Source organism: Bos javanicus, chromosome 9, assembly GCF_032452875.1.
Source record: "Bos javanicus breed banteng chromosome 9, ARS-OSU_banteng_1.0, whole genome shotgun sequence".
In the NCBI taxonomy this organism is placed as follows: Eukaryota; Metazoa; Chordata; class Mammalia; order Artiodactyla; family Bovidae; genus Bos; species Bos javanicus.
The window spans coordinates 83,883,183-83,910,210 of record NC_083876.1 but is presented as its reverse complement, the minus strand read 5'-3'; the positions used below and the strand labels follow the sequence as shown (position 1 = coordinate 83,910,210).

The following is a 27,028-nucleotide window of genomic DNA, read 5'->3' as shown; positions in this document are numbered from 1 at the left end:
ACTTAGTAGTATTCAACTATCTAAATGCTGTGAGCTGAGCTTTTAAAAATGATTGAAATTAAGGGTTGCAAGCTGGGTAACACAAATTCCAGATAGAAAATTGAGGGTTGGTAACAGAAAAGAGAGATGAAGAGGCTGGCAGTAGGAGGGGCTGTTTTTGTTTGTGTGGCTTTGGGAGAGAAAAAGGAAGCTAAGCCAAAAGAAAACCACAAAAAAACAGACCAGGCTTCTGACTGACATAGCTGTGTATAATAATAGAAGGGGAGGGGGCTGAGCTTTGAGCCAGTGGCTGGAGTGGCCAGTTAGAGCAAGTGGGTGTGTTCTGCTGAAAAGGATCTGGTGTGATAAACTGCAGGAGGGGGAAGGGTAGCAAATCCAAGCTGGTGCATTGTGTGTGAGAATTCTTCCACGGATTGGAGACGCACAGTTGCCTTGCATTGGCAACTCAGGTATCAGAGCTTTTTTGCATCACTCAGGCCAGAATAAAACACTAGTGGTAAAGAACGCGCCCGCCAATGCAGGAGATATAAGACATGCAGGTTCAATCCCTGCCTCAGGAAGATCCCTTGGAGAAGGAAATGGCAACCCACTCCAGATTCTTGCCTGGAAAATTCCATGGACAGAGGAGCCCGGTGGGTTACAGTCCATGGGGTTGCAAAGAGTCAAACACGACTGAAACAACTTAGCACTGGCACAAGGACCAGAATAGAGGAAGCACAGTCTGCAAGTGGAAGCTAAGACATGCCTCGCATAGGTTGGTGCAGGAACATAAGACACAAGCAGATTTCCCAGGAATATTGAAGGAAACATGACTGTTTTCATTGTGAATGTATAAAAAGGACCAGTGTTACCTAAACCATGAGGAACACATGGACATCCTTCAGAAGAGATCGGATTTTCAAGATGAGCAAATGATGGCTGCATACACAGAGCCTAAGACTTTAACTGGATCCAGGATACTTTGGAGTAAGAAACGGCAACCCGCTCCAGTATTTTTGCCTGGAAAAATCCCATGGACAGAGAAGCCTGGTGGGCTACAGTCTGTGGGGTTGCAAAAGAGTTGGACACGACTTAGCAACTAAACAGCAGGACATATATTCAATAATTAGATGAACCAGTATTTTCCCCTGCAAAATAACTTCTTTCTCTCGTTAAACTGAAACTTTACTTTCCATGACTGACTTTTCCATTCATCATAAGGAAACACTGGCTACAGAATCACTTTTGAGCATTTTTATTGGGGGAATTTTGTCTCATTGCTGGCTAACATAAGACTTCAAACCAGTGGCTTTGGAATGTTTATTGTTATAGTAGAAAGTTTACTCTGTTTGGAGAAAATGCTTTTTAAAAATGATTTTTTGAAAAATAAAGGTATGGAATATTGGTGCATAGTTGTTGCTGTTTGCCATTTTGTTTTTATACAAGTGGGTGATAATTCTTTATTCTACTTACTCAACATTTGCCAGCTTAATGATAGCTTTACACAAAAGCATTGGCCAAAGTTCAAATTCATAGGTTGTAGCTGGAAGCAATAGATTATTTTCTTCATCAAAAGGCAGAAAGTCATCAATGGTTATCTTTCTCCAGCAACCCTAAAGATGCAAAGAAAGGAATATACCATTAGTGATTTATATTATTTTTCACACACATTCTTATATACTGCTGACATTATTATTTACAATTTGTACAATTTTATAAAATTTAAAATTTTATTTTATAATTGTGATTTTATTTTAGCATCTTACTCCTAATGGCTGACCTACTAGTATTGTATACTACTCTGAGAAATTTAGCTTATTATTTCATTTATTGTAATTAAAACATGTCTATATCTATATCTATAGTGTCATTATTTATGAGGTCTTTTAGCACATTCTTGGATGCCTCATCCTACATAATGGAGTAAATTGAACTATTTCAAAAGCAAAACCAAAACATCATGCAATCATGGATAAGTTTAGGCACAATTAAATAACTTATTTGTAGTCATAATGCAAATTCTCCAAATGTAACTTTAGTAATGAATTTTTATCCTCATAGGCTCAGTGAGATTATACTTCCAATTACCATATTACTCTTACTCCTAATTAAAGATCTATTTTGAACATAAAGTTAGTTAATTCTTTATCTAATAAAATCATGATATATTTACATATATATATCACTTCATAATTAAAAGTTTGAGATAAATGACAAAAATTAATGATTGTGAGCTCAAACTCCTTTAAACTTTGGTTTTACATGTGAGATTTATTTTTCAGCAGTGATGCAAGCCTTGTGAACTCAAGGATCTGCATAATACATGGCTTATACCTATACCATTGAATTGTTTATAGTCTAGAGAGGGAGGACAAATAAGAATATACAAAATACACAATGTAATTGTAATATGTTTCAAACGCTCTGGAATAAGAAAGGAAATGTGACTAATTTGCTCAGTGGATGTCTTCACAGGAAGTTGACATTTGAATTCAAGCCTTAACTAACAGTATACTTTTCCTAGGTAGATAGGAACAGTAGAGTGAAAATGTCTTCTTTTTATGACACTTGTAACTGAATTCATACTACATTATTTAGTGGTTATGTGACTTTTTATTTCTTTCTTTGTGGATAATGTAGGGCAAGACAGGTTTGAAGGAACAAGTATTTAGCTATTCTCTCTTCTAACTTTAGGTGAAACAACTCAAAATAATACACAGTAAAACTGACTGGATTGATCTCCTTGCTGTCCAAGGAATGAATACATAAATGAAATGTTCTGTATATATAAATACAAATAATTTTTGCACTTGGTATTTTTGGACCTAACATTTTTGCATTTGGTAATTTTTGGACCTAACAAAAGCAGAAGATATTAAGAAGAGGTGGCAAGAATACACAGAAGAACTATACAAAAAAGATCTTCATGACCCAGATAATCACAATCGTATGATAATTCACCTAGAGCCAGACATCCTGGAGTGTGGAGTCAAGCGGGCCTTAGGAAGCATAACTACGAACAAAGCTAGTGGAGGTGATGGAATTCCAATTGAGCTATTTCAAATCTTAAAAGATGATGCTGCGAAAGTGCTGCACTCAATATGCCAGCAAATTTGGAAAACTCAGCAGTGGCCACAGGACTGGAAAAGGTCAGTGTTCATTCCAGTCCCTAAGAAAGGCAATGCCAAAGAATGCTTAAACTACCGCACAATTGCAGTCATCTCACACGTTAATAAAGTAACGCTCAAAATTCTCCAAGCCAGGCTTCAACACTACATGAACCATGAACTTCCATATGTTCAAGCTGGATTTAGAAAAAGCAGAGGAACCAGAGATTAAATTGCCGACGTCTGCTGGATCATCGCCAAAGCAAGAGAGTTCCTGAAAAACATCTACTTTTGCTTTATTGACTATGCCAAAGCCTTTGACTGTGTGGATCACAATAAACTGTGGAACATTCTTCAAGAGATTGGAATACCAGACCACCTGACCTGCCTCTTGAGAAACCCTTATTCCGGTCAGGAAGCAACAGTTAGAACTGGACATGGAACAACAGACTGGTTCCAAATAGGACAAGGAGTTCGTCAAGGCTGTTTATTGTCACCCTGCTTATTTAACTTTTATGCAGAGTACATCATGAGAAACGCTGGGCTGGAAGAAGCACAAGCTGGAATCAAGATTGCCAGAAGAAATATCAATAACCTCAGATATGCAGATGACACCACCCTTATGGCAGAAAGTGAAGAGGAACTAAAAAGCCTCTTGATGAAAGTGAAAGTGGAGAGTGAAAAAGTTGGCTTAAAGCTCAACATTCATAAAATGAAGATCATGGCATCTGGTCCCATCACTTCATGGGAAATAGATGGGGAAACAGTGGAAAGAGTGGCAGACTTTATTTTTCTGGGCTCCAAAAATCACTGCAGATGGTGACTGCAGCCATGAAATTAAAAAGACTTTAAAGTGGACCTGGGAAATTCAAGCCTATGTTTTTCCAAGGTCAACTGTAATTATCGTTATGTTCAAGCAATGGAGTACAAGGTAGATCAACAAATATTAGCATAAAAAATGTCCATGGTTAGGGAAAACATACAGAATGATGAATACTATATGATCTCACTGTTGGCACAGATTATATATAGTGTGTTTACATATATACTTTTAAGAAAAAGGTTTAAGAGGGTAAACAGATAATTTACTATGATTGTCTGGGTAGGTAGACTCATAGGGACATTTCATTTACTAATTTAAACATTTTAATAGTTTTTGAATGTGTTTTAATAAAAGCATATATAGAGTTAATAATGGGTTTTCCTGGTGGCTCACTGGTAAAGAATCTGCCCACAACGCAGGAAACCCAGGTTTGATCCTTGAATTGGGAAGATCCCCTGGAGAAAGGGATGGCAACCCACTCCAGTATTCTTGCCTGGAGAATCCCAAGGATGGAGGAGCCTGGTGGGCTACAGTCCATGGGGTTGCAAAGAGCTGGGCATGACTGAGTATGTTTTAATAAAAGCATATATAAAATTAATAATGAATTGAGAATAAAAAATTTCCATTTTGAAAATAAAAGTAATTGAATAATGGGAAAGTAATTTGTTACTGCAGCCACGAAATTAAAAGACGCTTACTCCTTGGAAGGAAAGTTATGACCAACCTAGATAGCATATTCAAAAGCAGAGACATTACTTTGCCAACAAAGGTTCGTCTAGTCAAGGCTATGGTTTTTCCTGTGGTCATGTATGGACGTGAGAGTTGGACTGTGAAGAAGGCTGAGCGCCAAAGAATTGATGCTTTTGAACTGTGGTGTTGGAGAAGACTCTTGAGAGTCCCTTGGACTGCAAGGAGATCCAACCAGTCCATTCTGAAGGAGATCAGCCCTGGGATTTCTTTGGAAGGAATGATGCTAAAGCTGAAACTCCAGTACTTTGGCCACCTCATGCGAAGAGTTGACTCATTGGAAAAGACTCTGATGCTGGGAGAGATTGGGGGCAGGAGGAGAAGAGGACGACAGAGGGTGAGATGGCTGGATGGCATTACCGACTCAATGGACGTGGGTCTGAGTGAACTCAGGGAGTTGGTGATGGACAGGGAGTCCTGGCGTGCTGCGAGTCATGGGGTCGCAAAGAGTCGGACACGACTGAGCAACTGAACTGAACTGAACTGATGCCTTGAAAACACTGTTTAAAGAACAAAAATGTCACTGGGTGTGAGAGACTTTGTTTCCAATGCTGACTGCAAACTCTACCCAGACTGTGGGTTGAGGTAAGAAAAACGCAGGAGATAGGGTTTGTGTGGTGTGTCCTGTACCCACAGTTGAATAAACTCCAAATTCTATAATAACGTTGTGCTTAAAAAGTATAAAAGTTAACCAGAAATAAAAACTAGTATGCTTTTGTATGGAAAGATAGATGACGATTGGGGAAAACCACTGGTCTCAATGTGTGTGTTTTCTTGCTTATTCAGAGCTAAATGAAAGCACTCAGAGAAAGATTGCCAAGAGCAGTACATATTTCAAGTGGAGAGCAATAATGTAATTGCTTTTTTCAAGGAGCCCAAGGAATGCTGACATTGGAAAGTACCGAGGAGACCATGTGTAGCTCAGTAGCAGTGTTATCATTGCCAGGTGAAAGAAAAAAGAAAACTCTGTTTTATGATACTGTTCTTCATGCTACCTAATAAATTTTTATCTGGTTGATGTCAAAGAACTTTGAGGCTATTCACTTAGAATTCAAACTGGAAAAAAATGGGAATTTTTTACGGGAGAAACAATACACTGGTATAAAAACCTGAACATTAAGTGTCATGCCAAAAGGTTCTCATTGGTTGGTTTACTTTGAAGTGATTAAAGGTGAAAGTGTTAATCACTCAGTTGTGCCTGACTTTGCAACCCCATGGACTGTAGCCTGCCAGGCTTCTCTGTCCTTGGGATTCTCCAGGCAAGAATACTGGAGTGGGTTACCATTCTCTTCTCCAGGGGATCTTCCCAACCCAGGAATCAAACTTAAGTCTCCTACATTGCAGGCAGATTCTTTACCATCTCAGCCATATAAATTCTTCAAGGGGCAATAAGAAAGAGGGAGGAGAATACATGCAAAAAGGCAGAAGGAGAAATCTACGTCCAGTAAGAAACAAATTAAAAAAGTGTCTATAAATGAAAAGGGAAAAAAAGCAATTTGTAGCAGCCTTAAGGTGTACAAGACTGCACAGGGGAAGGAAAACTGAGGTAAGGCAGAGGATGCATCTCCAGTACATCATCTTGAGTCAAACAGTAGGAGGTAACAGAGAATGTATGTATGAACATGTTTCTGAAATATTTGCAGTGAAAACTGAAGGATAGACACATAAATACTGAATTAGAATTGGAAGAGGAAAAAGCCAGAAATTAAATTGTGTATGTCTGGAAAAGGACACATATAGTGAAAATAACAATCCATTTTACCTTTTCAGAAATAATTTCCTCTAGTTCTGTACTACACCTCATCTGGAAAGAGCTGTTGGCTCAGCCCTACCACCTGGGAATTAGGGGGAGAGAGGCAGAAATGTTTGCTCTTAACCCAGAGAGAATAGATATCTACAACTAGAAAACCAGGCGGCCACCTCTATTCCATGAACATGGTCTCTCAAACAGCAAAGTTCTTGTTTCTGTCTCTTTAAAAATTGCCTCTGTCTATCTATTCACTTTGCTGGTGGCTCAAACTGTTAAGAATCTGCCTGCAGTTCGATCCTGGAGAAGGGAATGGCTACTCACTCCAGTACTCTTGCCTGGAGAATACCACAGACAGACGGAGCCTGGCGGGCTACAGTCCATGGGGTCACACAGAGTAGGACATGACTGGGCGACTTTCACTTTCATCTATTCACTATCATCACTCAGTATCTTTCTATCCCCTCTAGGGCTACAGTCCAATTTTAAAGAATGGATCAAAGTAGAAGAGAACTAGCAAGAGGTTACTGTAACTTGGCTTCTGTATTTACTTTACCAAAAGAACCGTAGATTGGGCTAATGGTTAAAATAAGAATATATGTATGAACAAAAGCTCTGGGAAAAGAAAGCAATAGATTCATATTGATATTTATATATATATATATATATATATACATATATATCCTTATATTAATGAACACACTAAGTGGATACTTCATACTCAGCTCTATAGAGAAAAGTGAAGCAGATTCAGGGAAGACAGTATCAGGGTTTCAGGTAGGGTGGAGAGTGCTCAGAATGAGTCCCTGAAGTGTTAAACACAGAAGATACTCAGGCATTGGCTGTTATATTCTAAAACAGGTTATCAGCTACTTTTTCCATATGTAAGCAAATGATCATTCACATAATCACATATAAAGGAAAATAGACCTCAATATTGTTACCCCAAAAATTCACATATATATTCTAAGTAAATAAAATTTTGGAATGCATATTCTTTCTGAATGAAAGATGAAACAAAATAAAATGTTCAAGAGAAGGGAAGCTGTAGTAAAAACAAACAAACAAAAAACAATGATGAGGATTAAGGATTAACCCTTTTGTATGTAGAATAAGGAATAAACCATTATGTGTTCAAAGTTAAATACTAGTAGAAATGTTTACCCAGAAATGCTAAGAAAACATTGAAATGAGAGTAAGAGGTGCATTTTATTCTAAAAAATCAAAGCAAACTATAAATTCCTTATAGTTAAAGTAATATGGTATCTGAAGAGAACAAGGAAAAGAGTGAAAGAAAAGAGAGCCCCAAATCAAACATAATTTCAAACTGGAAATTAGTGTATGATAACACTCAGTTTTTAAAATCAATGGGTAAAAAGTAAAACATTGACATAAAATGCTGGGGCAACTGGCTGAGGTTTTTAAGTAAAAAAAATAAACCAGTTCTTCATTCTCACAGTAGATAAAACAAATGATAGGTTTAAACATTAAAATAAAACTAAAGGGAAATATTTTTTGTATTCTTGAAGTAGTACCTTGTTTAAATGACAAATATCCTAGACTCTGTAAAGAAATATAATGACATAATTGACTACATAAAAATTACAAATCACAGTCAGGTGGAGGCCACATAGCTAAAAAGACTAATTTTAAAAGTACTTCCTTTATACTCACATTTATTATTACCTACAATGTATAAAGCCTTCCCAAGCGGCTCAGTGGTAAAGAATTTGCCTGCAATCAGGAGACAGAAGAGATATAGGAGACACAGGTTCAATCTCTGTGTTGGGAAGATTCCCTGGAGAAGGAAATGGCAAGTAAAGTTTGGGATGTAAATTGCCTAGGAAATCCCATGGACAGAGGAGCCTGGCAGGCTATAAATCATGGCATTTCAAATAGTTGGAGACAGCTCAGCAACTAAACAATAACAATGTATAAAAGAATACAATTTCATAACAAAACTTTAAATAACCTGCTTTATAAGTAGGCAATAGGGGGATACCAGAGGAACTAAGCAAGTCTGGGCAACTGAACCACAGCAAGGTCATATTGTGAGAGAATCGGGTGGAGAGTTGCCTGTGATCATTACATGCCCTCTATTTTTGCATCTGGACTCAAGATGGGCAGGAGAGTATCTGGTAAGCTGATCGTGTGATTTTCCCCTTGACTCTACCAAGGAGTAGGAGGAAGAATGATCCATCCCTTTGGCTTCCACAATAGGAGGCAGCAGTGGGGAAAGAAAGGAGCAAAGAAAGAATACAGGAAAGAAGGGAGGAAACTAATAGTGTTGAAAATCTACTATTTATCAGGACCTTCAAAATTCTCCAAGTCAGGCTTCAGCAATACATGAACCATGAACTTCCAGATGTTCAAGCTGGATTTAGAAAAGGCAGAGGAACCAGACATCAAATTGCCAACGTCTGCTGGATCACTGAAAAAGCAAGAGAGTTCCAGAAATACATCAACTTCTGCTTTATTGACTATGCCAAAGCCTTTGACTTGTGGATCACAATCAACTGTGGAAAACTCTGAAAGAGATGGGAATACCAGAACACCGGACCTACCTCTTGAGAAACCTATATGCAGATCAGGAAGCAACAGTTAGAACTGGACTTGGAACAACAGACTGTTCCAAATAGGAAAAGGACTATGTCAAGGCTGTATATTGTCACCTTGCTTATTCAACTTATATGCAGAGTACATCATGAGAAACGCTGGGCTGGAAGAAGCACAAGCTGGAATCAAGATTACTGGGAGAAATATCAATAACCTCAGATATGCCGATGACACCACCCTTATGGCAGAAAGTGAAGAGGAACTAAAAAGCCTCTTGATGAAAGTGAAAGAGGAGAGTGAAAAAGTTGGCCTAAAGCTCAACATTCAGAAAACGAAGATCATGGCATCTGGTCTCATCACTTCATGGCAAATAGATGGGGAAACAGTGGAAACAGTGGCCAACTTTATTTTTGGGGGGCTCCAAAATCACTGCAGATGGTGATTAAAGCCATGAAATTAAAGATGCTTATTCCTTGAAAGGAAAGTTATGACCAACCTAGATAGCATATTCAAAAGCAGAGAAATTACTTTGCCAACAAAGGTCCGTCTAGTCAAGGCTATGGTTTTTCCTGTGGTCATGTATGAATGTGAGAGTTGGACTGTGAAGAAAGCTGAGCGCCGAAGAATTGATGCTTTTGAACTGTGGTGTTGGAAAAGACTCTTGAGAGTCCCTTGGACTGCAAGGAGATCCAACCAGTCCATTCTAAAGGAGATCAGTCCTGGGTGTTCATTGGAAGGACTGATGTTGAAGCTGAAATTCCAATATTTTGGCCACCTCATGTGAAGAGTTGACTCATTAGAAAAGACCCTGATGCTGGGAGGGATTGAGGGCAGGAGGAGAAGGGGATGACAGAGGATGAGATTGTTGGATAGCATCACCGACTCGATGGACACGAGTTTGGGTGAACTCTGGGAGTTGGTGATGGACAGGGAGGCTTGGCGTGCTTCGATTCATGGGGTTGCAAAGAGTCGGACACGACTGAGCAACTGAACTGAACTGAACTATCTGGTTCTTTTACATAATTACCACATTTTATAGTTCCCTGTATTTTTTCCAGGACATATTGTGTGCCTATTCTCTTGAAGGAGATGGTCTCTCTGCCTTTATGTGCAAGGGACCCTGACGGGCCCATGTGGCCCTAAGAATGCATTTGGAGATACTGAAGATGAGAAAAGCTTTCTGTCAAGTCTCAGTGAGCACAAATAAGACCATGCCCTTCAGAGATAAGTGCCAGCAAGGGGCCTACAACATGATTCACATGGAGCTAATCATATCTCAGTGCTCAGCAGTTTAGCATCATTTCCCACATGCCATTCCTCAGGTGAATCCAAAGAGGGACCAGAAGAAGTCACTGGACATGGGGCTGTCTTTCTGATTCCTAGCCCTCTTTCCCAAGAACTACACATCTAACGAGGCAGGTTAAATGACTGTGTCAGACTGACATTTCCAAATTGGACTAAATTCATTTTTAAAAAGTTTCTGAATTCAGGAAGGTGTAGGTTTCTGAGGAATCTGTACAGTTAAATAAAAATCACATTTTCTTTACAAAATGGTATATAGTGTTAATAAACATTGACCCCTATCCAGGAGGAAATTAGAAAAGATGGGGGGATGGCAGCGAGCAGAGAGAGAAAGAAGCTAACAGGGTTGGTTTAGTGTTCTGCTGACGCTATTTTGAAATTCTTGATAATTTTGAACTTTGTTCCAATTCAAGTTTAGGCAAATGTGCAGAAGTGGGGCTAAATATCCAGGCGTCCGACCTCCTCACTCCTCCCATGTTTACTTTCTTTCTATAATCCTACACTGTCCTCTGTGTATCCACATTCTTAATGCCATGTCCTCCCTTTCACTCCTCTGTACACATGTAATACTCTGAAGTCTACTCTGTCAAATCTGCCTCCTGATTGGTCAACATAGAAGGATAAAGGAATTTAGGAAGTTATTTTCTCTAATAACACTTTGACTTTCAAGGTCTTGAAAAAAAGGTTTTATAAAAAAAAAAAAAAAAAAACAACCCAAACTCCCATTTTGGATATCAAAGGCTAAGATTCCCTTCTCTACCTTCTACTGTGCATGTTCAGTTGCTAGGTCATGTCTGACTGTTTTGCAACCCAATGGGCTCCTCTGTCCATGGGATTTCTCAGGCAAGAATACTGGAGTGGGTTGCCATTTCCTTGTCCAGAGAATCTTCCCAAAGTGAAAGTGAAAGTGAAGTCAGTCAGTTGTGTCTGATTCTTTATGACCCCGTGGACTAGCTGGCTCCTCCATCCATCCATGGGATTTTCCAGGCAAGAGTACTGGAGTGGGTTGTCAGGGGATCTTGACAGGGGATCTTCCCGGCCCAGGAATTGAACCTGGGTCTCCTACATTGTAGGCAGACACTTATACCATCTGAGCCACCAGGGATCAAACCAGCATCTCCTGCACTGGCAGGCAGATTCTTTACTGCTGAGTCACCTAGGAAGCCCCTTCCTATTGTAATGATCCTATTGATTCCTAAGCATTGGCCTTTCAGCATTCCCCACCCCAGGAAGAATAGATGGCTCCGGCTCATTAAGAAGAAAGCCATGTTCTTAGAAATAGACAATAGCATGATTTACTTTCCTCATTGCCTCAAATGTTCAAGAATACTTATCCTCTGTTATCAGGCCCAACTTCATGGGTATGTGACCTGTGCAGTCACATGGGACCCCACACTTTGAAGGACCTCATGCTTTGCTTAAAATGCTGATATCACCATCTTGAAATGGCTAATAACTTTTGAACAAGAGACTCTCAATCCCATAGCTGGGCCTGCTTGTGGCTCTGGGCCTTTAGAAAAGAGCATTCCACCGTGATAAACCCAAAGGTGTTTAATATAAGCTAGCATTGCTCAATGGGGTGTGAGTCTACTTTGTTGTGTTAATTAAGGGGTTTTGAATTCTCTACCTGTGCTTCCTACTTTCCCATTTGTTTCCTTTCAGATGAAGGTAAAATATTTCCTGTGTCAAAGTGAGATTTGTTAACATGAAAACAAATATCAAGGTCAGGGCAAAAAATGGATCAGATCAGGCCCTTCAGTAGTAGCAAAGAGAGGACTGGATCACACTTAAGCTCAAACCCTGTTTCCTGCCCATGACCCTGATACCACATCAGAGAGGGCAGAGCCCTATCTATGCATCCACCTGCCTACCCAGCCCGCCCACCTGCAGAGTCACAGGCAGCAGAGGACTGCCCCTCAGTGGTACCAGCAGCACTAGTTTTACAGAGTGAAGTAAGTCAGAAAGAGAAAGACAAATATCACATATTAATGCATATATGTGAAATCCAAAAAAAAATGGTATAGAAGATCTTATTTACAAAGCAGAAACAGAAATACAGGTGTAGAGAACAAACATATGTACATCAAGGGGGAAGGGGCGGGGTGGGGTGAACTGGGAGATTGGGATTGGCATATATGCACTATTGGTACTGTGTGTAAAATAGGTAACTAACGAGAGCATACGGTACAGCGGTCCTCTGTGGTGACCTAAAATGGGAAGGAAATCTGAAACAAAGGAGATACATGTGTATGTATTGCTGATTCATTTTGCTATACAGTGGAAACCAGCAGAACATTGTAAAGTAACTATACTCCAATAAAAATTAAAAAAAAATATATATAAACATTTAAAAAATAAAAAGCACAGGGAACTGGTATTACAGAGGATGCAACTGTGTTCTTTTAAATCTCAAATGACATATGTAAGACTTTTCCTCCAGTAGGTACACAGTTGAGAGCCTTTATAAACTGTCTCATCTTGTATTAGCTTCTTTAAAAGCAGGTAAGAGAAACATTGCAATATGAAAGACACACAAATGGTTACCTGTGTGTACAAGAACTTACCATCCAGTAAAGCTTCACCACATACTTTCCATAGCTATTAAACAAGGGCGTGTGGCCCTTCACAGCCTTGCATAGAGAGTATATGTGTTCCCAGGGCTTCCAGACCAGAAGAGGGGGGTCCCCTGCTGTTCCTTTAAAATAATTGGCCAAAGCACTCCCATTGAATATCTTCCACACGGCATAGATTTCGCTGATAATCCATCTCATTAGCTAGAGGTAAAAACCAGTAGTGTTCATTAGTTATTTTTCAATTGTTGGCACTGTGATTTTGGGAGTGGGTGGCAGTTGAAAATCTACTTCCAGTAGCATTATTAGATTCTACGTGTAATATATTCTACATTTTTATTTCTTACCTACAGAATAAAGTCATATATCTTGCTTTTGTTCTCAAAACATATAATCATAATACAAGCTAAAAATCCTTAGCTAAGAGCTGTCTTTCAGAGTAAATGGTCAGTGATTTGACACTGACCACCATTTTAGCTGTATGTGTGTGTGTGTGTGCTCTCAGAATGCTTCTGAGAGCAATGATGGCTTTATTTTGGAATCTTTATAAAAGATTGAGCTGTGAAAGTGAAAGCGTTAGTTACTCAGTAGTGTCCAACTCTTTGTGAGCCTATGGACTGTAGTTCACCAGGCTCCTTTGTTCATGGGATTCTCCAGTCAAGAATACTGGAGTGGGTTGTCATGCCCTCCTCCAGGGGATCTTCCCAGCTCAAATATCGAACCCAAGTCTTTTAAGTCTCTTGCATTAGCAGATGAATTCTTTACCAATAGCACCACCTTATTGCACTACTATTCTGTAAATGTGAGAATTTGAGAAGAAAATGATCCTTCTATGTCAATAAGATCAATTAGACAAGCAACGAGACATGAGAAAGAAGTAAAACTGGGCACACACTTAAATACACTCTAAGTCCCATAGTCACATGTTGATCGGCAGGTACAGCAGTGCTCCAAGTAAAACTCCCACCTGCAAGGTTTTCATCAGGCAGCAAGGCACAGTGAAGAGTTGAACTTCAGAGTATGTTTCACTGCCTGGTTTGTAAGGAGATTAAATACTTGAGTCTGAAGTCATAAGATTTATATTTTTCTTAACTTGGTTATCTAGAAAGCTTCTTAAATGTAGGTTAAGTTGAAAAAGGCAAATCAGATATCCTCCTATGTAGCTGGAGATTTTACTATAGAATTATTTTATGCTTCCTTTGTGGAATCCAACATATGACACAAATTAACCTATCTACAAAACAGAAATAGACTGATAGGCATAGAGACAGTCTTGTGGTTGCCAAGAAAGAAGGTGGGGGAGAAACGTACTGGGTGTTTGGGATCAGCAGATGCAAACTATTGTGTATATAATGGATAAATAACAAAGTCTTACTATATAGCACAGTGATCTATATTTAATATCCTGTGATAAACCATACAGAAAAAATATACAAAAGAATGCATATATAGTATATATGTAGAATTGAATTACTTTGCTGTACAACAGAAATTAAGACAACATTGTAAATCTCTACGCTTCAATAAAAATAAATAAAACATTTTACATGTCCATGGAGAATATGCTAAAGTCTTTGGAATTCATAAAATATAAAACAATCCAGAGATAATTTTATACAACTCAGTACAACCTGACCGAAAAAATAAATATTTTGATTTTAGTATTGGCCAAGATGTTAAAGATAAGAAAGACAAAATGTTTGAATCGATAATTATACCCCTATGACTGGGCCTTCGGAGAAAATAATGAAAAAACAAAAAATCCCTGTTTCAGATCTAACTACCTTAGGGAAGTGGAACAGGTCTACTTATGATGGATAGAACCCAGGGTGGAGAGGGAGAAGGTGAATTCCCACAGGCTGTAGGACTGCTGTGCTGAAAATTTGTCTTGTATAGGTGAGGTATTGCATTTGAACTGAGTCTCCTGATTCCTCCACATTGGCAAGTCAAACACCACCAGACACCTTACTCTTGGGCATGATGTAGGCTCAGATTGGCAACAACTTTATGGTAATTGCTAGGTACATGGATCCAGAAGAGAAATGCCCAGATGGTGAGAACCTGACTACCCTGGTTCATGGCACAAACAGTGTGCCATCTCTTCCACTGACTCTGTTGCTAAACTCAATTAAAGAGCTTCTCTTCCTCTTTGAGTGTCTGGGTACGAAATATTCAGTTATACTAAAATTTAAAGGTGAGCAAGAGCACTGAAATTGACTACCCAGGAGTTGTTTAAGCAGGTCCACAAGGCATTCTTCAAGGAGCTTTTTGGTTCATACTTCCCCAACCTACCTCACTGCAGAGTAAATGCTCGTTCGCTGAAAATAAGTCAAACAGGATTTCATTTTTCACAACCACTGGAGCCTGAAATAAAAATATATAGAGAGAGATATTGCTCCTTGGGAAAAATAAAGGAAATTTAGTTTACTGATACAATTTCATGTGCTACATACAGGCCAAATTTGATTTTGTTCCTCACAGAGGAATTGGAAGAAATAAAAAAATAAACATTCTATAAGATAACCTCTGATAGAGCTGTGACATTAATTTAATAATGTAATGCCTATAAAATACAGTATTTTAACATAATAAAATGTTGTAAGATGTAACATATGCAGATAAATTTAGCATGCATACACACACACAGAGTTTAAAACCCGATTTGAAATTTAAATAAACCATTCAAGTTAAACCTGAAGCTTAGTTAACATCTGGTAGCTAGAAAAATCTCTTCATCTTGGATAAAAAATATTAACTGAGACAGCTTTTAAAAATCTTGTTTGACTTCAAATCTTGTAATATCTTTTAAAGTTAATTTTGCAGTCATTATTTAATTTGTATATATCTAAAGTTGCCTTTATATATTAAGGTCAATAAAGGAAAAAGATAATAGGGAAAAATATGACTTGTAGCAAAATTTTTAATTAGTTACAATTAATATCAACTTTATATATTTAACATACCAAATTAACATGAAAATGACTTTGATTAGCAAAGTAGATTTTTATAGAAACTCAATCATCTGTATAACTAACACCTTGAAAACTCAATAAAGTACTTTCAGATGTCTGAGAGAAATTTACCTACAACTCCCTTGAAGGCCAGAATTGACTCTTAAGTTCATAATTTACAAGCACAATTTATAAAATTACATACATATAATGTGTCGAGAACATATATATATATATATATATTCAGTGGCTTCCCTGGTGGCTCAGCAGTAAAGAATCTGCCTGTCAATGCAGGAGACACAGGAGATATAGGTTCGATCCCTGGGTCAGGGAATGGCAACCTACTCCAGTATCCTTGCCTGGGAAATCCCACGAACAGATGAGCCTGGCAGGCTACAGTCTATGAGGACGCAAAGAGTCAGATATGACTTGGTGACTAAACAGCAACACTATATATTCAGTAAATTTTATATAGAAAGGTCATTATTATTTTACAATATTTTTGTCTAAACTTTATGTATGTCCATATTTATTGGCTCAGATGGTAAAGAATCTGCCTGCAACACAGGAGAGCCAGGTTTGATCCCTGGGTCAGGAAGAACCCCTGGTGAAGGGAATGGCACCCCACTCCAGTATTCTTGCCTGGAGAATCCCGTGGACAGAGGAGCCTGATGAGCTGTAGTCCATGGGATCCCACAGGATTGGACACAACTGAGTGACTAACACTTTCACTTTTTCTTGTCCATATTTAATGTCTCAAAATCAAATGTGTTTATCACTGTGGACTCAGACAATACAACTTGGCCAGCACTAATCTAAAACTTTACTGCTTGGCTGGACTTTTAGTTCTGACTGTTCTGGTCCACTCCCAGCATGACAGACCAAGAGAAAGGGTCAGTGCAAAGGGAGAGAGGTACAGAGATGGATGACAGTAGTTCAGGAAGGTGGAAGTGTCATTGTCAACAATGAATTCATTTATTTTTAGTAGAAGTGTATCTCTCAGACCTAAGGTATGCTAAAAAGGTAAAAAACTTTCTTACTTATCCAAACTTACAACACTCTCACTTCATGGAATTTATATTCTTCATTTGCTTGGAATGTAAATTCTGTACTTAGAGTGAGTAGAGCCTGAGTCTTATTAATAATACATACATATTAAGTGAATTGTATTAACATCACAGAATTTGCATTCTTCATTTCAAAGTCACCTAACAATATAACTAATTTAAAAATATGGTTTGTATAAATTTGATTTATTTTATTTAAAGTGTTTTACAGACAGGCATTGAAAAAGTACTCTGATGGACAAAGATGTACTTTGTTATTTTCTCATTTGAATAAATATTTAAGATTTAGTGTTTCTGACTTCCTTAACTAATAACAATAATTGAAAATATGATGGATAAATTGTATTTTCTTCATTAGTAGCAGTGCTTCTAAATGCTAAAACTCTTAGGAATAAAATCACTTTGCATAGAAGCAGAGATGCAATGAATTCCATAATCACAGAAGAATCTGCTCCATTTTAATCTTTTGACTAGCATTAAGTACCTAATTTAGCCTACTAGTTTCCTATGCATTAAATGAAAGTGGGAGATGGGGAAAAAGACATTAGTGATAATTAAGCCCTTAAAAATACCAAATATATTCAAACTAACATAGCTATTAATTAGGAAGATAGATCAATGTGTCTAAAGCTTTAATGTATATAAGCACTATTTAAAATGAAGTGCTATTTAAAATGAAGTTTTCTTGGGTGATGTCCACATTGGTAAAAACAACAACAACAACAACAAATGGAGTTCAGATATGAAAATGGCCCTTGGAAAATGCTTAAAAAATTCCTGGAAGAGAGAAATCCAAGTGTTATTCTCTTGGACTGGAAAATTAATTCTAATGAACTCTAACCTAGAAAGACCTTTACATAAGAAGCAGAGAGGAGAAAGTGTGTCAGGATTTAAGGAAAAACTTTGTGCAACATTTTAGGTTATAATTTGACATCATGCAGAGAAGAAGGAAACTTGAGGCCTTAAACAAAATGTCAATATTCTTTTGGAAACCAGTACAAACTATATTGATAAATATTTATTTCTAATTTAAATGCCAAGAAGTAATTACTTTTTCTTACTAGATACCACAGGAAAACTACCTTAAACTGTTTTTAAAATGCAAATTTTCAAAACTAGGATATTATATCTCATGACTAATACAAATTTTGTTTAATAGTAAAATTATCTCTTACCCGATTGATTAAAAAATCCTGTGGACGTTTCCAGGAATAAATTTTCAATGATGATGGTAACTCAATTTTTCCTTCAGGGTCTTCAAAAAAATGCTACATAAAAAAATGTGCTAAGTTTTTTTCTCTATATTATAGTTTTATTAAAATAAAAACAACTCTATCCCAATAAAAATGAATATATCAAATGAACCTGAACAATAAAGAAGAATTTATAGAGGAATTTGTGTGACTGTTCTCACAGCTAGTTCATAAAGTACTTAGAGAATATTGAATTAACATTGCTGTAATTAATTAATGAAACCTTGATTATTAAATAGCATTTTGATTGCAGAGGAAGTAGTCTGAACAAGCATGAGCTGCTTTGGAGTGTGAATTAGGTATGGTAGGGAGACAATTTTGAATGGGCCAGTAAGGCCATTTTTTCCACTGAAAATATTGTTTTTTTAATCTAAGTAAAGAAGATTTAAAAAAATATTTACTTATTTTTCAATGGTTAGAATCATAAAAAGGATTTCATGTAAATGAAATTTGTACCTTTGACCTGACTTTGGTTTATTAATCATTTTAATTAAACTTGTTATTTTGGTGTAATCAGGATTCATAAACCATTGTATGAAACGATACAGAGAGTTCCTTGATTCTCCATCCAAGTTCTCCAGTAGTAACACCTTAAAAAACTGTAGTACACAATCAGGATATTGACACTGACACAGACAACAGAACAGTTTCACCAGCACAAGGAGCCTCGTTATACCTTTGTATAGCCACAGGGACCCTCCAGCTCCCCAGTCTGTGTTTAATCCATACCAGTTGGCAATTGCTAGTTTAGTCTTGACTTTTACAATTTTGTTATTTCAGTAATGTTATATGAATAGGACCATATAGTCTGTAACCCTTTGGATTTATTTTATTTCTCTGCCTAATTCCCTGGAGATTAAATCCATTCAAATTTTTGCATGTGTCAATAGTTGGTTGTTTATTGCCGAGTAATATTTCATGCTACAGATATTTGTTCGTTTACCATCTGCCCATTGAAGGACATCTGAGCTGTTTCCAGTTTCAGGCTGTTACTAATAAAGCTGCAATGATCACTGTGTACAGGTTATTGTTTTTTTGTGTGAACGTAAGTTTCCATTTTTCTGGAACAAATGCACAGAAGGGCAATTAATTCATTAGTTTTTGACCCCCAACTATGGATCAATTGGTGAATTCTGGAGAAAGAATGGTGCCCAAATGCAAGAAGTCTAGTAAGTTAGAGACACTTCAAGTAACTGCTATGTGAAAATTCTCATGGCTCATGAGGTGGTAGGTGATGGGAGATCTTTATGAGAAATAAAGATTTATTGAGATTTTTATGAAAAATAAAGATATGAAAATTTCTAGGAGTACAAACAAGATATTACAGCAACATAATATATCTACGGTGGGGGCAGAGAGTAAACTTCCCCTCAGTTAATGGGGACGGATCAAATAAATACTGTTTTGATTTTCATTATATGTTTACCTTAACACTCATGTGTCTTGAGAAATAGGTTGTATTTGAGGACATTGTCGGAGAGTTAAACCTAATAAATTTCTGTGTATCTGAAGGATATGGTTTATTGTCACATTTAACAATACTGGAATAATTCAAATGAAGACAAAGGCAACTCCAACATCTAGTCAAAATGATAGAAGAATGAGTTTAAAAGATAGACTGACGTTTTTCCAAGAGAAGTACTAGGCTTCTGGGGTTCCCTCACATGGCTTTTTTCCCCTAAAAGTATTAACTTAGAAATTTTAAAGTGTCCTATCTGAAAATTCTCAGAGTTCCTTCTAAATCTGTTTCTATTATCTGTTTTTTCCTCTTGATTTTTAGTCACTTGGTTCTGTTTCTCTTTCTGTCTGGTAAATTTTGAGTGTACACTATATACTGGATATAAAAATATATACAGGTTCTAAATGGTGATGTCTTCCTCCCAAGAGGAGGATTTTATTCCCTTCTGACAGAGTGCAAGATAAATTTGACCTAGTCAACATTGGGTCTTAGGATTTGGCAAGACTAGTGTACTTTTGTTCATACTTACTCATTATGGAATGCTGTAGCCATGTTGGGGCACTAATGGAAAGTCTGGAATGTTTATCAAGCTAACTTGGTGTACATGAAATTCCAATCTCTAGCTATCATTATGAAATGTTTTCTCAGTTATTTAACTTCCAGACTGCTGTTTTTTTATTCATTTGCTCTGCAGCAAACGCTTCACATTCATAGCTTATGAGGTACATACATGTCTCAAGATAATGTACGTAAAATTTTCAGATCATGTCTCCATTGTTACCCTGGGATCTGGGTCAAGGTCTGCTTTGGCAGCTTCAGACAATATCCTACTTCACTTCAACCCAGAAAAACTGACACAAGCTCCAGGCCACTACTTTCTTCTTGGTTTCTACTTTCCATACCTTGACTTAATAAATGACTTTGAGGAAGAAATTAGTGGGGCTCATCTCATTATGATTCCCTTTTCTCCAGGATTTGAGCCTCTCCTCTTGTTAATCGTACTCTTTTCTTGTCATGTTGCTTTAGGTATATTTCTTACATCTACCTTACAGTACTTTATCATATAGTTCTTCATTTGTTTCACTCACCATATCCTTTCTTTGCCATCACTTAGGTGAGGAACTGAGACCTAACTCTGGACTTACAGGAAATGGTCAGCTCATCTGATACCAATCTCCTGATCACTAGCCTCACATTTCAAGAAGTGGCCTTCTGTAACGTTCCAAGGAGAACTGCCAGGGTCATATGTATAAGGCAGTTTCTTCTGGTAAAACCTGCAAGAGTTTAGCTCAGTTCAGTTGCTCAGTCGTGTCTGACTATTTGAGACTCCATGAATTGCAGCACTCCAGGCCTCCCTGTCCATCACCAACTCCCAGAGTTTACCCAAACTCATGTCCACTGAGTTGGTGATGCCATCCAACCATCTCATCCTCTGTCATCCCCTTCTCCTCCTGCCCTCAATCTTTCCCAGCATCAGGGTCTTTTCAAAAGAATCAGCTCTCTCATCAGGTGGCCAAAGTATTGCAGTTTCAGCTTCAACATCAGTCCTTCTAAAGAACACCCAGGACTGATCTCCTTTAGGATGGACTGGTTGGATCTCCTTGCAGTTCAAGGGACTCTCAAGAGTCTTCTCCAACATCACAGTTCAAAAGCATCAATTCTTTGGCGCTCAGCTTTCTTCACAGTCCAACTCTCACATCCATACATGACTACTGGAAAAACCATAGCCTTGACTAGACAGACCTTTGTTGACAAAGTAAAGTCTTTGCTTTCTAATATGCTGTCTAGGTAGGTCATGACTTTCCTTCCAAGGATTAAGCATCTTTTAATTTCATGACAATTACTGCAATCACCACCTGCAATGATTTTGGATCCCCCAAAATAAAGTCAGCCATTGTTTCCAGTTTCCCCATATAATTGCCATGAAGTGATGGGACCGGATGCCATGATCTTCGTTTCCTGAATGTTGAGCTTTAAGACAACTTTCTCACTCTCCTCTTTCACTTTCATCAAGAGGCTCTTTAGTTCTTCTTCCCTTTCTGCCATAAGGGTGGTGTCATCTGCATATGGCAATCTTGATTCCAGCTTGTGCTTCATCCAGCCCAGTGTTTCTCATGATGTACTCTGCATATAAGTTAAATAAGCAGGGTGACAACATACAGCCTTGACGTACTCCTTTTCCTATTTGGAACCAGTCTGTTGTTCCACGTCCAGTTCTGTCACTTCCTGACCTGTATACAGGTTTCTCAAAAGGCAGGTCAGGTGGTCTGATATTCCCATCTCTTGAAGAATTTTCCACAGTTTATTGTGATCCACACAGTCAAAGGCTTTGGCATAGTCAATAAAGCAGAAATAGATGTTTTTCTGGAACTCTCTTGCTTTTTCGATAATCCAGCGGATGTTGGCAATTTGATCTCTGGTTCCTCTGCCTTTTCTAAAACAAGCTTGAACATCTGGAAATTCATGGTTCATGTATTGCTGAAGCCTGGCTTGGAGAATTTTGGGCACTACTTTCCTAGCGTGTGAGATGAGTGCCATCATGCGGTAGTTTGAGCATTCTTTGGCATTGCCTTTCTTTAGGATTGGAATGAGTTTATGTGCCACCATATTATAGAAATGCAATCACAAGGCTTGGAGTGTCCAGGACTCACTCCAGTGGAGAAATTGTTGCTCCCTGAGCCATGAATGCTGAGCTTGTGGAACAGAACTGGGGGTGGGAAGCAGGGTTCTATCTCGGATGGCACCTCTTTGCATTGCCATAACAACCGGCATTTGAGCTGTGCTTTCCTACCTTCTGAAAGTTGCATTGGAAGAATGTGGTATTGGCTAGGTTCTGAAATGTCAAGTTCCAGTGGAACAGCAGTAGTATGAGGGGAGGGCTCCCCGAAGCATGCAGTTTCATACAGCATCCAGCAATAGTCCTATGTGTTACCCCCAAATAAAATGAACATCAAGTGACCAGCACACTTATTACCACTCCAGTCTCAATGATTTTCTTCCGATAAATTTTCTTCCAATAGACTTACGCTTGTTTCCATATTATTGAAAAGTTCCAGAATTCGATACCTGACCTTCCAGAGATTTGCGAGAACTTTTCATAATCATCTAATAAAAGCATGCTTTTATTGTAAGGTCCTTAAAATATTATTTTGTATCTCATTTCCTATTTCAGAGTTTTCAGGTACTCTGTTCTTCTCTTCCCCATTGCTTCTTTATAATTTAGAATGACTTATCCCTGAATCTTTTCCAGTGCTCAGCTGCTCAACTGAGAATTTGCAAAATCTATTTGCTGATGAGAATTCTCAAACAATCCCTATAAGATCTGAATTTCTATTAAAATATGTAAAACATGACCATTTTCATTTGAACCAGAGAGTTCAAAAGTCCCTTGCATCTAAACATTTCATAATTACTTTAGGTATGGTACAAAGAATACATTGTCTCACATATTGTTATTTGAAATTGTTCAAATGCTAACAACGTCAGCAATTAATTATATTGACTGCCTTTTATGTAAACAAATTACTGATACGAATCATGCAGTTTGTGATTCTGCACTTTGTGCACAAAATGTAAATGCTAATAAGTACCATTTCTGAGAGTTCTTTGCGAATAAAGACAATAGAGTTCAACCTAGCCATTACGGCAATTTTGTGTCTTGAAAATTGTGCTGTGTTCTAAAAGTACTTCTGTTGAATGAATTACTGCATCAAATAAATGGGCCATATTTTAAATGAAACCCAGACTAGTATTTTCTACAAAGAGGTTTTTGGAAATAAATATTCTTAAGTAAGCAATTTAACTGGAAACTGTAGGAACTCAATTCTCAGCTCCAATCTCAGGGATGCACCATGTTTGAAAGTCACAGGTAGGAACTTTACTGGTGATCAGAGGTTAAGACACTGCCTTCTAATGCACGGGGTACAGATTTGATCCCTGGTTGGGGAGCTAAGATGCCACGTCTCGTGGCCAAAAAAAAGCAAAAAATAAAACAGAAGCAATATTGAAACAAAATCAATAAATACTTTAAAAATGATCCATATTAAAAAAAAAATCTTTTATAAAAAGTCACAGGTAAATGAAGAGTGACAGAGATTTTAACCAAAATATCTTGGGGTACAGATATAAGAGGGATTCAATTTTTACCTTGTAGCATCTCTTAAAAATTTATCTTCCCTATAATCTCTGAATAACAGCTCACAATTTTGTGAGGGCTTCTCATTTCCTAAACCAACATCTCTAAATACCTGGTTCCCAAGTCTCAAAATCTACTAGCTAGCTTATTCTATTTCTTTCATTCTTATGAATTTTTGGTCATTTCTCTCCTCCCATTTACTTAAATGCAATTCACCAAAGCTCAGGACTAAAGACCTGGAGAGACAAGGTAGGATGAGTGGAGTCAAGGTGGACAAAGACAAAATTTCTCTTTTCAATGGAGGCTGTGGAGAAGAGTGAGCACACGCACATGTTAACAAATCATATTCCATTTACAATCAAAAACCAAACTGAAGTCTAGCCACATTCAAGTCTACTTACAAGTACAGGGCTCTTCCCCAATTTGTCCTTTTCTTTTGCACCTTTGCCTGCATCCCACTTCTCGGCATTTATGTCTGCTTCGCTCCATTCTGGCCAGATTGGAAATTTCCCCTTCTTCTGTTCAGATGGTTGTACATTACTGCCAAAAGCATACTGACTAGAGATAAAGAGGGGAGGGGGTTTGAATTCAAATCTCTGAGGTAAAATACTAGATAATTTCATGAAATAAATTTAATTATCTTATTAGCAAACACATTAAACATACTTTTCAATAGTCATACCTGTAGATAGACAACTTCCACATGTTAAGGGTTTAAAGACTGAAATACCACAAAGAGATTATTCTGTGAGCAAATTTTGAGCATTAGCTTCTGTATAGCATCACTGACTCAATGGACATGAATTTGAGCAAACTCGAGGAGATAGAGAAGGACAGGGGAGCCTGGTGTGCTGCAGTCCATGGGGTTGCAGAGTCAGATACGACTTAGCAACTGAACAAGTCCTTACTTTCTGAGGCAGGACATTTATCATCAACACAGAAGGGGAATAACAATGAAGGGCAATGGTGGTGGTTTAGTTGCTAAGTCATGTCTGACTCTTGCAACCCCAGAGACTATAGCCCACCAGGCTCCTCTGTCCATGGGATTTCCTAGGCAAGAATCCTGGAGTGAGTTGCCATTTCCTTCTCCAGGTAAGCATCCCAACCCAGGGATTGAACACAGGTCTCCTGCATTGGCAGGTAGATTCTTTATTGACTGAGCCATCAGGGAAGTCTATCAAGGGGAATTTTTACATATAATTCATACCCCCCAAAAATCCTTTACTTGTATAATAGTAATACATTAGCTATAGTAATATCTTTTTGAAGAAGAGTGCAATTACAATTTGGGTTTTTCCCAATACAAAAAGTCAACTATGGTCATCATTTTAAAAGAAAATTTAGAAATACAAATCAGATAAATAAGAAAGGCATACCCACATCATTCTAGAAACCACATCATTAAAAATTATTCATCCCCTCAGATTAATGTACAAGGATATACATCTTTCTTTAAAAATGACATTATTCATCATGTTCTCTTTTATAGATTGCTTTTTTCCACTTATCAGTACACTGTTGATAGTTTCCATGCAAATAAGTGTTTACATATCTATATACTAATATAATGATTGCATAATATTCTGTTGTATGATATATTGTCTTTCATTTAACTAACTTTCTATATTTGGAAATTTGAAGCTTTTAATTTTTAAATTATTCCCAATTATAAGCAAGACAGTGATGGTTGCCCTTTTGCCAAATCTTTGCACACATTATCATTTTGTTAGGACAAATTTTAATAAGGAAACTTACTGCATCAAAATACTTGCATGTTGAAAATTTGTGATGTATATTTTGACTAATTTTCTACAGGAAAGTTGGACTTATACTCTCACCATTAGTATACTGGAGTTTTCCTATCTCTAAACCTCTGGTTTTGCTTTTTCTATATTTTAATGAATTGTAAAATCTAAAAAAGGCATCTCTTTAACTATTTGAGTTTTAGCTACTTGTGAGGCTGGAACCCTGCTGTGGACCCTGGGATAAGTAGTGAACAAACCAGACTTAAATCTCTACTCTTATTGAGTTCAGACTCTAGCAGTGGAGACACATAATAAACAGTGTAAATTGAGTAAAATAAATAGTATTAGTATAAAGTGAAAAACACTAAAAAGAATTATAAAATAAGGAGAGGGAACCTGAGGAGTTAACTTGCACAATTTTTAATATGGTGGTCATGTAAAGTGTCTATTTTATAATGTTTAAGTAAATAGTGAAAGAAAATAAAGGATCAAGCTATGTGGATACCTATGGGAAGAATGTTCCACAAACAAGGAAGAGTATTCCAGATGCAAAGAGCATCTCAGTTTATTTGAAGAATAATGAAATCAGTGTGACCAAAGAGGGGTTTAGAAAGAGAAGGTTTCTGAGAGGTAACGGGTGGGGCAAAGATAATAATGGGGATCCAAACAAAGGGAAGTACAAAGGTTTTTAGTCTGAGTGAGGCAGGAAACCAAAGAAGGGCTTTGAACAGGGGTATGACATGACGTGACTGTAATTTTCTCATCACTCTTGTAGCTGTGTTCAGGAAAGACTAAAGGAGATGAAAGAGACAACTTGGAAGGCGCTGTAACAGGTAAGAGCTGGTCGTGGTTTGGACCAGGTTGGTAACAGTAAAGGAGGCAAGAAATAGTCCCTAGTGTGTATTTTAAAGGTAGAGCAAGCTGACTGAATTGATATTTCCTGAAAGACAAAAGACTATGGGATGGGACAAAACTGGGGTAGGAAATAAAGCAATATTTCACTTTTGAATGAGTTGCATTGTAGATGTTTATCATACATCCATGGAGATGCTGAATAGGTAGGTAGATATAGCATTCTGAAGTTTGGGAGAAAGAGAGTAAAAGTGAAAATTTGAGAATCATTAGCATTTAAATGATATCTAACATTTTAAAACTTGGTGAAATTACCAAATCATACACAAAGAAGAGGCACTCTCAGGGATGCTATTCAAAATGCCTAACAATTGGGAAGGAAATGAGCATTAACTGATCTAAACAGATGACTCTGCAATGCTGGATCAGGGTCTTCAAAGCCAGCAGCTCCGACAGACGTTTATTCTTTAAGTACTAGAGTGGGGGACATAAAGCCCACAGGTGGGACAGGGACCCAGGGCAAGAATCAGAGAAAGTCTGGGGATCAGGGCTATGGGTGAGGTTATTGTTAAGGCTACTCACCAATCAATATAAAAACATTCCAATATTCTATCAGTTACTGCAGCTGTGTACCTGCCTCTAGTACTCCATGTACAAAGAGAAGAAAAAACAAACAAACAGAAAACTGAGAAAAGCAGTGAGCGCGTGTGGTTGTTGTTCAGTTGCTAAGTCATA

The 27,028-nt window shown here is 37.7% G+C and overlaps 1 protein-coding gene across 3 annotated transcripts in view; it reads right to left on the bottom strand.

The window, feature by feature from the left end:
* Positions 1 to 27,028, bottom strand: part of ADGB (androglobin) — a 203,825-nt gene that overhangs the window by 139,513 nt on the left and 37,284 nt on the right. For all 3 annotated transcript variants that reach the window (XR_009738581.1, XM_061428240.1, XM_061428239.1), the window contains exons 2-6: positions 24,098 to 24,254; positions 18,025 to 18,117; positions 15,124 to 15,195; positions 12,826 to 13,035; positions 1,453 to 1,592 (exon numbers count right to left, since the gene is read on the bottom strand). Coding sequence is in view for 2 of the 3 variants with exons in the window: in XM_061428240.1 (XP_061284224.1) it covers positions 1,453 to 1,592; positions 12,826 to 13,035; positions 15,124 to 15,195; positions 18,025 to 18,117; positions 24,098 to 24,254 (672 nt within the window). In the remaining variant the exon portion in view is untranslated. The remainder of the gene's footprint in view (positions 1 to 1,452; positions 1,593 to 12,825; positions 13,036 to 15,123; positions 15,196 to 18,024; positions 18,118 to 24,097; positions 24,255 to 27,028) is intronic.